Here is a 13,369-nt window from a genome sequence, read left to right on the forward strand (position 1 = left end):
AAGTAACAGAATTAATAATCTGTAAGCATATTTTTTGCTTAATTTGTTAAATATTTTCTTGTATATGCTGCTTACAAATTACTTTGTGTTTTATTGCTAATGGAATCTTATTTTGCATCATATACAAGAAAAAAGTTTAACAAATTAAGCAAAATTATGCTGAATTTGTAAGCAAAATTAAGCTAAATATGTAATCTTATTTTGCATCATACTAGATATTCACCCGCGATACACCGCGGAACTATATTTTTTGTTTAGAAATACAAAATAAAATGTCTTTACTATATTTTTCATTTACGATGTAGAGATAATAATATTACATAATATATTCTATTTTTATAATTATATGAATATACTATAATTTGACTTTGTAATTTTGGTTGTTTTATCTCTATATCATTTAACACTTTTGTATTTATAGTTGTGCAAGTCGATTAAAATGGTGGAGTGTTTTTTTTGTAAGTTTGATTTATATCAATTGTTTCTTATTAGTATGGATCAAAAATCTATATATTAATATATTAGCTACTGAAAAACACTTCAGTGAAGAAGTAATTTTTTTTTTAACAATTTGTGTCAGTTCGGGCCCCAATTTTTTTTTAAAAATTAAAGTTATTATCAACAGTACTTGGCTTTCAAACACATGAAAATAAGTTATTATCAACAGTTTTTTAAAGAATGAATTAATTAAATATAAAATATTTAATGCTAATGAATGTTGGTCCGATACTTTTGGAAATTTGAATAGGAGAAAATGTTCTTAAGTTAAATTCCAAATTTGATATTATTTAAAAGAAAAAATAATTGTAAAATTAATGTTGATAGCATGATTGTAAATAAGTTCCAACTCTCGAATTTATGTTTAATTTGTGTTTTATTGCTAATGTAATCTTTTTTTTTTTTACCAGTAAACTCAAAATGAATAAATTAGATTTGGGCTTCAAGTGAAAAAGAGAAATAGACTTTTTTTTTTTTCTTTTTTTGTTAAATCCTCATTTATATATATATATATATATATATATATATTTTTTTTTTTTTTAGTTCGGTCGGAATATTATTAACCCGACCCGTCCACGAAGCATCGCCTCCTCGTCTCCGAGGGTTTAGGTTATTTTACGAATTGGCGCAGAAAAGACGATGGCGATGATGATGCATCCACCGCAGCCGCAAGGCTATCACCATCCACAGACGCTCGAAGAAGTTCGAACCCTTTGGATTGGTGATTTGCAGTATTGGGTCGACGAGAATTACCTCACTTCCTGCTTCTCCCAAACCGGCGAGGTAACCACCTCTTCATCTTCTCTGGTTCCTCAGCTCCTCTTAATTGTTTGTTACTTTGTCTGTTTTCAATTTACAGCTCTCTCGATTATTCTGGGTTTTGGTTCTAGGGTTTATTTTCCGATTAGGAACAAGATAAAGCTTGGATTTTTATTTTCGGAAATTTTTTTTAAGGGGTTAGCCTAAATCTCTTGCGATTCATTGAAGCTATAATTCTTGATATGGTTCGATTGCTCAGTGTTTATTATAGTTATGCTCTCAATTCAATAGGTAGCAGTAGCGTGATACAGCTACTTACTTCTGTACCTCTGTGGAAGCTTTGGTTCTGTATCCTGCAAGTAAGAGTTGTTGATAGATGTGTACGTAATTTCTTAAGTTTTGATTGTTATATGATTCCTTTAAGTGTGGAAAGATATTTGAATCAAGATTGTGATTGGTTTTATGTGCAGCTTGTTTCTGTCAAGGTGATACGTAACAAGATCACAGGGCAGCCAGAAGGGTATGGGTTTATAGAGTTTGTGTCTCATGGAGCAGCAGAGAGAACTCTTCAGACCTACAATGGCACTCAGATGCCTGGAACGGAATTGACTTTCCGGTTGAATTGGGCTTCTTTTGGTTCGGGACAAAAAGTTGATGCAGGACCTGATCATTCTATCTTCGTTGGTGATTTAGCACCAGATGTTACTGATTATCTCCTTCAAGAGACGTTCCGTGTTCATTATTCTTCTGTTAGAGGTGCCAAGGTTGTTACTGATCCAAGTACTGGGCGATCAAAAGGCTATGGATTTGTTAAATTTGCAGAGGAAAGTGAAAGGAACCGGGCCATGGCTGAAATGAATGGTTTGTATTGTTCAACGAGGCCTATGCGTATTAGCGCTGCAACGCCTAAGAAAAACGTCGGTGTACAGCAACAATATGTCACTAAAGGTATGAGAACGAAACATGAGATTGTTGATTTATGTTAAGTCGAATTTTGTTTAGTCCTGTTTGGAACTCATTTGCTTTATTGGGATGTTTTTTCTTTAGCTGTTTACCCAGTTCCAGTCCCATCGGCAGTTGCTGCACCAGTCCAAGCATACGTTGCTCAACCTGTACAAGGGGTTCCACCTGAAAGTGATGTCACCTGTACAACGGTAAGTCTTTATCTAAACAACTTGAGGTTTTTTTTTTCTTTTCTCGGAATTCTCCTGATTGCTTTTTCATGCATTGGCTTGCTGTACAGATTTCAATTGCCAATTTGGACCCAAATGTTACAGAGGAAGAGCTGAAGAAAGCGTTCTCGCAATTAGGAGAAATAATTTATGTCAAAATACCTCCAACGAAGGGATATGGTTATGTTCAGTTCAAAACCAGGTTGGCCATCCAGCACCTATAATTGCTTCCATGTATTATGTATACTTATTCTAGCTCTGTTCACTAAAATTTTGACTTATACCCCATGCTTACCCCAGGCCTTCTGCCGAAGAAGCCGTTCAAAAAATGCAGGGACAAGTGATTGGTCAACAAGCAGTTCGCATCTCTTGGAGTAAAAATCCAGGACAGGTAAAGCTTTATCTTCGGAATTCTCCTGATTGCTTATTGAATGTTGTTAATGATCTTTGGTATTTGTTAAAGGATGGTTGGGTTGCACAAGCAGATCCAAATCAGTGGAGTGGGTATTATGGTTACGGACAAGGCTATGACGCATATGCTTATGGGGCAACTCAAGACCCATCCTTGTACGCATATGGTGGATATGGCTATTCCCAGTATCCGCAACAGGTAAAGAAATTAGTTTAAAAGCTTTTGCAATTATGTTGATACTTCTTGTTTCTCACGGTCGACAATTTTTCAGGGAGAGGGTACACAAGAAATTACAAACTCTGCGGGGGCAGATCAAGAGTTATATGATCCTGTGACGACTCCTGACAAGTAAAATTCTTATTACTTTCTTAAACATTCATACCTGGGTGGGTGATTTAGTTGAATGCCTAATTTATTGTTACTTTGGCACTTGTAGGTTAAATGCTGCTTACCTTTCGGTTCACGCAAATAGCATATTAGGACGAACAATGTGGCAGCGTACCTCAGCGCTCACATCACAAATGGGCAAATGATCTCGCAGAGAAGAACAGAATGGTGGGTGCTTAGCTTTGAGAATCTTTAGTGTTGCCCATTTCACTTCCTCGTGGGACAAGTCACTACTCTGTCTGACTGTTTCGCTTGTTTCAGTTTTTTTTTTCTTCTGTAATCTACAGTTAGGATCTAGTTACAATGTTAAATCATGAATCTTCCGAACTTTCCATGGCCGATGATAATACGTTTTTACTTGGCCGTTTGAATGCACATATTTGAATTGAAAAAGAGTTTTGATACATTGAGAAACCTCTGAAACTTTAAATCAGTAGTAGACAAGCATAAAATATTTACGAACATGAAACACCTCCCTAATCACATTTTAAGCCTTGCTCCTCTCTCTAGTGAATCATGAGCAACCCAAGCCTTCTTCTTGATGTACTTATGTTCTGACTTGACTGTTCCAGTGGTGTCATTTAAACGACAGTTCACGCCGCTTCTTAGGGTTAGGATCAGGGTTTCCTTTTCTCATCATTGCCACAAATTCCTCGTAGTTTATCCGCCCATCCTATACAAAAAAAATGGTTATTAGACTGTTGTTTTATGTGCTTATCAAATGAATTTGTGATGGTGAAAGGGGCTTACATTGTCTCCATCAACCTCAGAAATGATTTCCTTAATGTCTCTGCCATCGTTCATGCCAAACTCTCGGAGGGCTTGCTCCAACTCTTCCATTGTGATATATCTGCAAGGAACCGAGACGCGACCATCATTAGTTTTTAGTTTCATGTTATGATTTCGAATTGTTAGGTTGCATTATAGCTACTTACCCACTGTTGTCTTTGTCAAAGTGTTGGAAGGCTGAGTAGAGATGCTCTTCTCTGTCGAGTCTGTTGATATGCATTGTAGCTGCTATAAATTCCCCATAGTCTATTGTTCCATTACCGTCCGCATCAGCCTTTATAAAACAGAAAACATCATCAGTCTTTATTTTTAGCATCTTATTAATAGATAAATAGCACACAAAAGTTGAGACTTACAGCTTCCATTAATTGCTGGACTTCGTACTCAGATAACCTTGTACCTTGCTTGGCAAGTCCTTGTCTTAGTTCCTCAAGAGTTATTGTTCCACTGTTGTCGGTGTCCATTCCTTTGAACATCTCCTTTAGCCCCATGATTTCTTCCTCTGATAAGCACCCAGCTATCACCTGTTTGTTGATGATACCAGTGAGATATATATAGACCAAAAGCGTCACGTTGTTTGTTACATGTGTATATGCATTTGAGAAGATTGTTATACCCGTAAAGCAACTTTCTTAAAGTTGTTCATTGCTTTGAATTGCTTGAGCCTAGACATCACTGCATTGTCGAGAGGAACATCTGGTGCTTCTCCATCCTCCTTGATCCATGGATGGTCTTTAAAACAACAAAAATGTTAGAAAGAGTTTAAATGAAATATACATATAGGAGGTCTTGAAATAAGAGCTGCTTACTGAGAACTTGAGCAGCGGTTAATCTTTGTTTGGGATCAGAGTTGAGCATCTTCCTAACAAGGTCCTTTGCTTGTGGTGAAATGGCAGGCCATGGATCGCTTGAAAAATCAACCTGTCCACTTAAGATGGCATTGAAAATTCCATTCTCCGACTCTGTAATGGAAGCAAAACATGAATGAGTTAGATGACCCTGTCCTTTCGTTTTGACAAGATAGGAGGGAATCAGAAGTCTTTATTACCAGCCCAGAAAGGTGGAACACCACACAAGAGGATATACAACATGATACCGATGCTCCAAATATCAGCCTCTGGTCCGTACTTCCTCCTCAACACTTCTGGTGCAATGTAATAAGCACTTCCAACAATGTCTTTGAACACCTCTCCTGGCTTGTAGAACACGGATAGCCCGAAGTCGGTGGCTTTGAGAGGAGAATTCTCATCCTTGTTGAGCAACAAAAAGTTCTCAGGCTTCAAGTCCCTGTGGATAACCCCCATGGAATGGCAAGTATGGATAATCTGCACAATCGTACGTAGCAATGAAGCGGCGGCTCTCTCCGAGTAATGCCCCTTTGCAATGATCCTATCGAACAACTCTCCGCCCGCACAAAGCTCCATAACCAAATGCACAGAGTGCTTGTCCTCATAGGCACCTTTAAGCTCCACAATGTTTGGCTGACCGGTCAAGTGATGCATAATCTGCACCTCCCTTCTCACATCCTCAATGTCTTCTTTGTTCACCAGCTTCCTTTTCGCAATGGTCTTGCAAGCGAATTGAAGTCCCGTGGCCTTCTGCGTGCAGAGATGGGTCACACCAAACTGTCCGCGACCTAGCTCCTTACCCAATGAATATGAGCTCTTTACATCTTCCATTGGACGCCCTAAGACTGGTCCTATTGGCCCTTGTTTGGTTGCAGGAGGAGGAGATGCTGGCGGGTGTCTCGAAGCTCTCACAGAGGCCTCCGCGGCACCAGTACCACCGCCTCCTCCTCCATTTTGCGGTTCATCATTGGTATTCCCTGAATCCCGTCCATGAGAGCAACAATTTCCCATTGTTGCAATAAGGGGAGAGGAAGTAAAGCTCTCAACCAGGAAGAGAAATAGATATTAAAGATCTTTCTTCCTCTCTCTCTATTCTTTTAGGTTTTTGGTTTCTTCTTTAGCAAGAAAATTTAGGAGTTTTTGCTTATGAATGCCTATGAATAGCATTTTTCTGTTTTTGCAAGTCTCTTTCATTTTGCTGGCCTTCTGTTTCAAACGATAATGATAGAGAGGGACTTTAGGAACCAGAAGCCTGTCTGTATCTTTGTTATTTAAAGCAATATTCTTTTTAATATTAATTTAGGATTTCGTACAAAAGGTTGAGAGCATTTCCTGGATAATCTCTGATTTGCCTGTATACTCTAATGATACCAATACTGTCTAAAATGAACCTTATATTATATAGTTTATTGAATACGATTTGCAATGTTCTTTGGAATTAGGATGCCAGAAACAGAGCCAAATACACTACTAGGATTCTCAGTTTCAGTAAGTAGGAATTGATGGGTCAACCTTGAGAGAATAAGCTTGGATTCCACCAGCTACATTGTACACACTCTTGAAGCCCTGAGGAACAAGACAACAAACCATTAAGATATGATCCTTGCATATATATATATAAAGGAGCATATAAAGGATCAGAGAAAGCTTGTTACCTGAGACTGTAACCAGTTCGCAACTTGCATTGACCTGCCACCAACCTTACACTGTATGGAACAAAGGCCGCAACTCAGAGAACTTAAAAAAGTCATTTGACCATCAGAGGTTCTTTATTTCAAATGATCTTACAATCTATAGACCAACCACAGTAGTATATGCAAGCCGTGTAAGAGAGCAAGCCTACAGAGACTAAGATTTATGAGAGGCTCTCAAGTCTCAACTCTTAACCAAATGCAAGGAAACCCTAAAAAACGCACACCCAAAACAATCTGCTGGGACACCCATTTAAACACAGCCCTCACTAATTGCTCTCTAACTAACTCAGAACACCTCTAAATTGCTACATTTACCGCTAGGCTAGATACAGTACGGCTAATATCTACCAGTTGGGACGAGACTGAACATACCATGACAAATACATCCTTCTCAGGGTTCAGCTTTGAAGTGATGTCTGGTGCCCAGGTTCCGAATTGGCGGAGCGGGAACACTTTGAATCCTGGCAAGGATGCGATTGCGCTGGTACAAGAAGTAGTGAAACAGAATAGAAGAAAACAATGTGAGCTGACTATGGGTACTCTGTCCTTCTTCTAAGATAAAACTGACAAAAGTCACACATGTATCTAAAAGATACAAATAAATCATAATGTTGTGAAACACTGAGAGAGTATGACGCTAATCCATTGCGCTTCACTGAAGAAGGAAAAGTATGCCAAGGTGAGAAATGAAAGGAACTTACATCTCGTCGGGTTCTCTGACATCAATTAACTGAGCCTCATCCATGAAAACTGGATCTTGCATTTTGGAATGCAGCTCCTCCACCTGGATATCTTTCACAGGTTCCCTATTAAACAAAAATTCCCTTAAAAGACAAATTTACAAGTCAACAGAAATTGACGCTAATAAAGGACAGGTTTCAGAAGAAATACCTCTCAGATAGAACTTGCAATAAGTGCAAGCCAAACTGGGTTCTACACCTCACCACCTGATTCAGCTCTGCTTTGAACGCAGCTTCCTCAAACTCTGGTACCTGAAAATTTTTTTAAGTGGCATGTCATGTTCAGATTGCAGCAGGAACTTGCCAAAGTTCTTCCATTTGGAAGTCCAAACATTGTGGAATTATAATCATCATTTATATTCTACTACTTCCATTTGCACATGGATTTCAATCCTGAAAATTAATTCACCAGGAAGTGTGACATCACCCAATTGCTTGTAATACAACGAGGCTAAGACAGCGAGGGTCATATAGATCTGGAGGTGTCAATGCAACAATATAACCAAAAATAAATGGAAATAACATTATAGAAAAAGAGAGCATACCATTTGACCCAGTTTTACCCATCCAAGTATACCACTATCCTTTTTGGATGGACAAATCGAGTACTCAGCCGCAAGATCATTCATATCCTCTCCTACACAAATAACAGTTAGATTATAAAAAAACAGTAGAAAGCCTTAATCTTCTGAAACAAACAAAATAAAAAGACAGTCTAAGTAACGAGAAATTTATACACGTATCAGTATGATATGTTCCACATTTATTCTTTATCCCAGTATGATATGTCCCAGCTCCAAAAAAACCAATAGTAATTAAGTAGAGCCACAACTGACTAGCGTGAAAGACATTGCGAAACATAATACTATTGTTTTAGCTCCACAGTGACAATTATCTTCCCAGAAACAACTAGATAAGCTTATAGACCTCTATGTACCAAGTTGAAATAAAAGCTTAAAAGCTCAACTGAATGTAAATATCACAAACGAGTAAAAAGGGATAAAGGAAACAGACCATCCAAGATTTTCTTTTGGAGTTCAGCAAAGAGCTCAGTATCATCCCCATTAACAAGCAAATGCTGCACCAGAATCTCTCTACCTGGACTACTCCCACTGCTGCTAAACGAAGCTGGCAAAAAAACAAAATATATACAATCAGAAATCAATCCAGCTGAAAAACTAAACAATCAAAGAGTACAGATACACACAGTTCAAAAAGCAAGAGTAAATCGCACACGAATCAGATCAGAGAGTTCCTAGTAATTAATCAGAGAAGAAGCACGCAATTGATGACAGCAAGAATAAAGGGGGAGAAACAGTTCATAGATTGGTGTACCTCTCATTTTGAGAGCCGAGAAACCAGAGAGCCTGATCGGGCACGGAGAAGGAACGCGTGGTGGTCGGAGCGAAGAGATGCGTCCGCCGAGAAATGAACGAGAAAACGTCGAGAACCAGCGGGGATTGGGAGGAGAGACGATAGCGAGAGTGGACGTAACAGAGAGTCTCAGAACTGCGGAGTAAGACGCCGCCACCACCGCTGGAGATGATACCGCCGATAGAGTTCCGGTCACTCTAAACATTATGTCTGGGTTCCGAGTTCGAATACGGGCCCTCTGATCCACAAATACTGTGATTAGTGTGTGTTTGACTTGACTTGTTATAAAGAACAGTGAATTAATTTTATAAAAAATATAGATATAACTTTTTTTCTTTTTTTGAGTTGTAAAAAACTCATAACATTTTCATATATACAAACCGACTCATGATCAGATTCAAAAGAAAAATGTTGATATACATCATTACAAAGTACATGATCTTCTCTATAGGTATTGAAATCTAACCATTGTTTTGTAAAGAATGTGTATCAACTATCGAATGAGCTATTTATTTGTATTCAATATCAAATGAGCTTTACTTATTTCTTAATTGACAAAAAGAAAATGGCAAATGCTACAAGAAGAGAGAATGGACAATTAAGGGAGCAAATGCTACAATGAGAAGAGAACAGAAACCAAACAAAGTTACAAAATCAATTTGTCCTGCCGCTAGGTGGAAGGGGGCGAGGGGATAATCGAATGGGAAGTGTTAGTAGATGGTGTCCAAGCATATAGAAGCATGCCGAGTACAAGGACGACTGTGCCTGCAACAAACCCCCTTGGAAGCGTAGATGCCACCCCAAGGTACGGTAGGGGAAGCGTGAAACAGAAAACCGCTATGGGCACTGCAACCGACAAAGCCAAGCAAATGATGTCAACTCCAATGCTATTCCGCAATTTCGCAGATTACAAGTCATATAATGTTAACTCCTATGCAATCTAATCGGTATAAATACAGCGTTGTTTGACTTATAAGATATCATAGAGGTGATCATGATATACCATCAATAATTACTAATTAGCTAAAGAAGTAGGTTTCCATGAAAGCATGGCAAAAGTTTGTAACCTGAAACGGTGGATGCCAGAGACGACACAACTGCAGATGATATCTTGATGAGGCGTAGAAGGGAGATGTTGTAAGCCATGTTCATCATGACAAACATTACGGGAAGAAGGGGAGCCCCTTCGCATCCTGTGTCATACCCAAATCCGACCGTGTTACATAGAGGAAAAAATCAAAGAGATACTGGAGCAGAAAGCGTTAGCATCAACTAACCTGTTATTCTAGAACCAATGTTCAGAAAGCAAGCACCCCCGTCTCTGATATAGCTCGGTAGTTGGTTAAACGGTATGCCCCAAAGTTTTGAAAGAAAAGGAAGAAGCAACGCAATGCATATAACCTGGGTTGACCACAAAAAGATGCACATTAGCTAGCAAAGAGAATCACATTTTATGTTAATGAAAACGATGCTAATTAAGAACGCAAATGATCTGGTATAAGAAAAATGAGCTACACTAGGAATACTTACTTGGAAAACTGAACCATATGAGTTTACAACAAAGAGATCAAGTGAAGCACCCTGTAAATAGTAAGAACCGATTTCTTTCAGAATACAAAATCGCAAATGTTGTTAAAGGGTCTCGACGGCGTAGTTACCTTCAATCGCTTTTTGCTATCTAGAAAGATGACTTCCTGCAAGGTTATGGAATTTTACCATTAAAGAAAAGAGTGCCAACATCTTGTAGTTAGCAATATAACTAGAAAATGATTGACAAACCTTCATGACTGTATCTGCTCCTTGAAGTAGAAAAGAAAACACCAGAAGAAGACTCCAAAGTATTCCCGTATCTTTAAATGAATGAGCGGCACCAGATCCACTGAATATGGATGAGAAAGTAGTATGAAAGTTAATTCAACATGGATTAAATTTGTTAAAACTGGTTACGTTGTGCCCATTGGTAATTCCAACAGAAGGAAAGGAGACAAAGAAACCAAGTCTCTTAAAATAATATTAAGCAAGTTAATCGAGCTGGCTAACCTTGCCACACTGATGATTACACCAAATGCTACTAAAGTACATCCCAATATTTGATTTATTCTATATCTCCTCCCGAGAAAAATAATAGAGAAGAGAATTTGCCAGACAAGAAATGTCTGCAAAGAAATAAACGACTAGAATTAACTCTGCTAGCTAGTAAATCAAGAAAAGGCAAGTTTGAGGGAGCTTTTGGCACACCAAACAGAGTTCAAGAAAACAAATGTTGTACTTTGATCATATGGAAGATAAGAGATAGTAATGTTTAACCTGAGATAAAACTGTAGTAGATGGTCCAGAGAGATTCGCTGAGTCAAAAAAAAAAAAAACAAAAAGAAAACAACAGTGAGTAAGATGTACTAATCTTACAGTTTACATTTAACTTCATCGAACAATGAAAGTAAACATCTACTGAAAAAATTACAGTAGAAAATGAGAAGGGAAAGAAGCTTTCAAGGTAGCAGCAACATACAAGCGGCGGCCATCCCAGCAGCTAGAGAAAGCGACTCCAAGACGCCAACAATCAAAAATGGAGTTTTTGGAACTGATAACATCTCTTTTGTAACAATTCCAGCTCGGTATCTGAAGTACAAGACCGTAAAGTATACTGCTACATACCTGCAAACATAATGTAGCAAAGTGAAAAAAAAAGAGAGAGTAAAATAGTACTCCTATACAGTAGTCCGATGTAGGTGACGCATATAAAGAAACTCGCACGTGATTAAAAAGTTTAAATGCGCATAAAAATATTTTAGGTGACTAACATTACTAAAGTTGAAGTAGTAATTGAAACAAGTCGCCAACTATGACCCATTTGATATTACAATAATAATTAAAAAAAAAAAAGAGAATATTCTGAAAATTACATTTTACAGAACTGTACGGGCAAAGAGAATCACAATTTCCAGGAATTTCCACTTTCACCAATCGACCAAATTCGAAATCGCAGTTTCTATAATCAAGAATCTGAAATCTAACTTAAACGCGAAATTGTTGTTCCGATTGACAAATTTGAGAAGGGGGAGGTCGTTTAACTCTTACCCGAAGGTGGAGAGCTGCGCGAGGAAGAAGGGATATTGTTTGAGAGGAATCAGAGCCAGCTTATACAATACGCGGTTCCCTACTCCCAGCGCCGCCGTCGTCGCCGCTGCTATAACTATCTCCGTCGTCTTATTATCATGTTTTCCGGCAACCGCGTGACCGCCGACCGCGTAATTTCGCGCGTCTGGTTTCTTGACGTCTCCGCCATAGTCAGATCCGAGCCAGGATTTCGACGGAGGAACCGCCTCTATTAACCATAGCCTGGACTTTCGAGAGGAGCGCAGTAGGATAGGCGAAGCACCACCGTTGATTTGGTTTCGACAGATTAGGGAAATGGATTGAGCTGGGTTGGCGTCACGCGAGCCGATTGAGGCCGTTAAACCGGCGATTAACCGGACAGAGCTCGTTGTTGCCATGGTTTGTTTGTACTGGCTCGATCGGAAAGGTGTAATTGCGTTGAGTCGAATGGCTTATACTGACATCGCAACTACCTCCTCTTTGTTTGTTTTTTTTTTCTTTTTCGCAAATCCCACAGTTTGTTTTGAGCACGCCATAGCTACACTTACTTATAGAGCTGTGTGATTAATATAGAAGTGGCTTTTTTTGGTGTCATCAGGGTATTTTAGTCAATTGAAGAATCCATATGTGTAATTTCAGATAGCAGCATCTTAATTAAATGCTACTTTGGAACTTCAAAACTTATGTTGTTATCGACCCAAATTTTTGTATAGTTTTTGGGCTGTTTGACCAGTTGACCCAACATTTATTTGGGCCAAATTTTACTTTTTTTTTTGTGAACCATTTCATGCGTATGTAGACTGAACCTGATAAATTCGAATATACTGTATTTTTTAGTTGTTAATTTTAATTGATAAGTCATGGAGTTGAAAAATTATTAGGTTTCATTGTTATAGCTTTTCAATCCATCACTTATTAACTAAATTATTATGTTATGGTCGTCATATAGATAATTATTGAGTTCAAAACTAGAATCGGGTTGATGGTAGAAGAGTAAACATTGGACAAGGTGATATTTACCTTTGATTGAAGCTGAACTAGATGTGTTAAAGCAGGGAGCCAGCAAAAATAGTCATCATTTCTTAGCAATGACAAATTCCATATACGTACGCTGATCATTTATGCATCAAAATCAATTACAGAACAACTCCAATGTGAATGATAAATAACAATTGGGTGATATGGGATACCACAGATTTGAATGCAAAAAATGCAATAAACCCAACTGACAATATGGATCATGATTAAAGTCTATCTGTTTTATACTAGTATATAGTACTGTTGTAGACTTGTACAAGTAGTTTAGTAGTTAATAAGTTAATCACAAAAAAAAAAAAAGTAGAGTAGTTCGTTTACACTTTACAGGGAGGGAGTCGTATAGCTTGGATCTAATCGCAGTAGCACCTGTTTTACCTAATCACGAATTATTAAATTGGGGGCAGTGGAGCAGGATCATACCAGCTGTTGCTGACGTGGAAAACCGTAATTGGTTGGATTCATTTAAAAAAAGGGAAAAAATTAAGTTTAACAAGACCCGACCCGTGACTTCTCCGACACTCATGACCCATCCACACCCTCTCTCTCTCTCTCTCTCTCTCTC

The 13,369-nt window shown here is 38.3% G+C and overlaps 4 protein-coding genes across 4 annotated transcripts; 1 reads left to right on the top strand and 3 right to left on the bottom strand.

The window, feature by feature from the left end:
• On the top strand, positions 1,037 to 3,599 carry LOC104706258 (polyadenylate-binding protein RBP47B'). The gene is made up of 8 exons (XM_010422434.2): positions 1,037 to 1,281; positions 1,728 to 2,205; positions 2,305 to 2,411; positions 2,501 to 2,631; positions 2,730 to 2,820; positions 2,893 to 3,039; positions 3,113 to 3,189; positions 3,278 to 3,599. Exons 1-8 carry the CDS (start codon positions 1,138 to 1,140, stop codon positions 3,372 to 3,374), a joined length of 1,272 nt encoding a protein of 423 aa, XP_010420736.1. The 5' UTR covers positions 1,037 to 1,137; the 3' UTR covers positions 3,375 to 3,599.
• LOC104706259 (calcium-dependent protein kinase 34-like) lies at positions 3,735 to 6,045 on the bottom strand. Its single transcript, XM_010422435.1, has 7 exons — positions 5,066 to 6,045; positions 4,827 to 4,979; positions 4,634 to 4,749; positions 4,374 to 4,541; positions 4,164 to 4,291; positions 3,979 to 4,078; positions 3,735 to 3,901 (listed from the first exon to the last, which is right to left on the bottom strand). The coding sequence occupies exons 1-7, from the start codon at positions 5,874 to 5,876 to the stop codon at positions 3,806 to 3,808; spliced, it is 1,572 nt and encodes a 523-aa protein (XP_010420737.1). The 5' UTR covers positions 5,877 to 6,045; the 3' UTR covers positions 3,735 to 3,805.
• LOC104706260 (rhodanese-like/PpiC domain-containing protein 12, chloroplastic) lies at positions 6,240 to 8,934 on the bottom strand. Its single transcript, XM_010422436.1, has 8 exons — positions 8,635 to 8,934; positions 8,314 to 8,427; positions 7,845 to 7,936; positions 7,451 to 7,551; positions 7,261 to 7,365; positions 6,932 to 7,040; positions 6,521 to 6,571; positions 6,240 to 6,431 (listed from the first exon to the last, which is right to left on the bottom strand). The coding sequence occupies exons 1-8, from the start codon at positions 8,876 to 8,878 to the stop codon at positions 6,351 to 6,353; spliced, it is 897 nt and encodes a 298-aa protein (XP_010420738.1). The 5' UTR covers positions 8,879 to 8,934; the 3' UTR covers positions 6,240 to 6,350.
• Positions 9,124 to 12,317, bottom strand: LOC104706261 (protein CLT1, chloroplastic-like). Its single transcript, XM_010422438.2, has 10 exons — positions 11,752 to 12,317; positions 11,183 to 11,328; positions 10,981 to 11,018; positions 10,714 to 10,829; positions 10,453 to 10,552; positions 10,332 to 10,367; positions 10,204 to 10,254; positions 9,951 to 10,074; positions 9,741 to 9,866; positions 9,124 to 9,519 (listed from the first exon to the last, which is right to left on the bottom strand). The coding sequence occupies exons 1-10, from the start codon at positions 12,165 to 12,167 to the stop codon at positions 9,344 to 9,346; spliced, it is 1,329 nt and encodes a 442-aa protein (XP_010420740.1). The 5' UTR covers positions 12,168 to 12,317; the 3' UTR covers positions 9,124 to 9,343.

The sequence above is a fragment of the Camelina sativa genome, chromosome 8 (assembly GCF_000633955.1).
Source record: "Camelina sativa cultivar DH55 chromosome 8, Cs, whole genome shotgun sequence".
Lineage (NCBI taxonomy): Eukaryota > Viridiplantae > Streptophyta > Magnoliopsida > Brassicales > Brassicaceae > Camelina > Camelina sativa.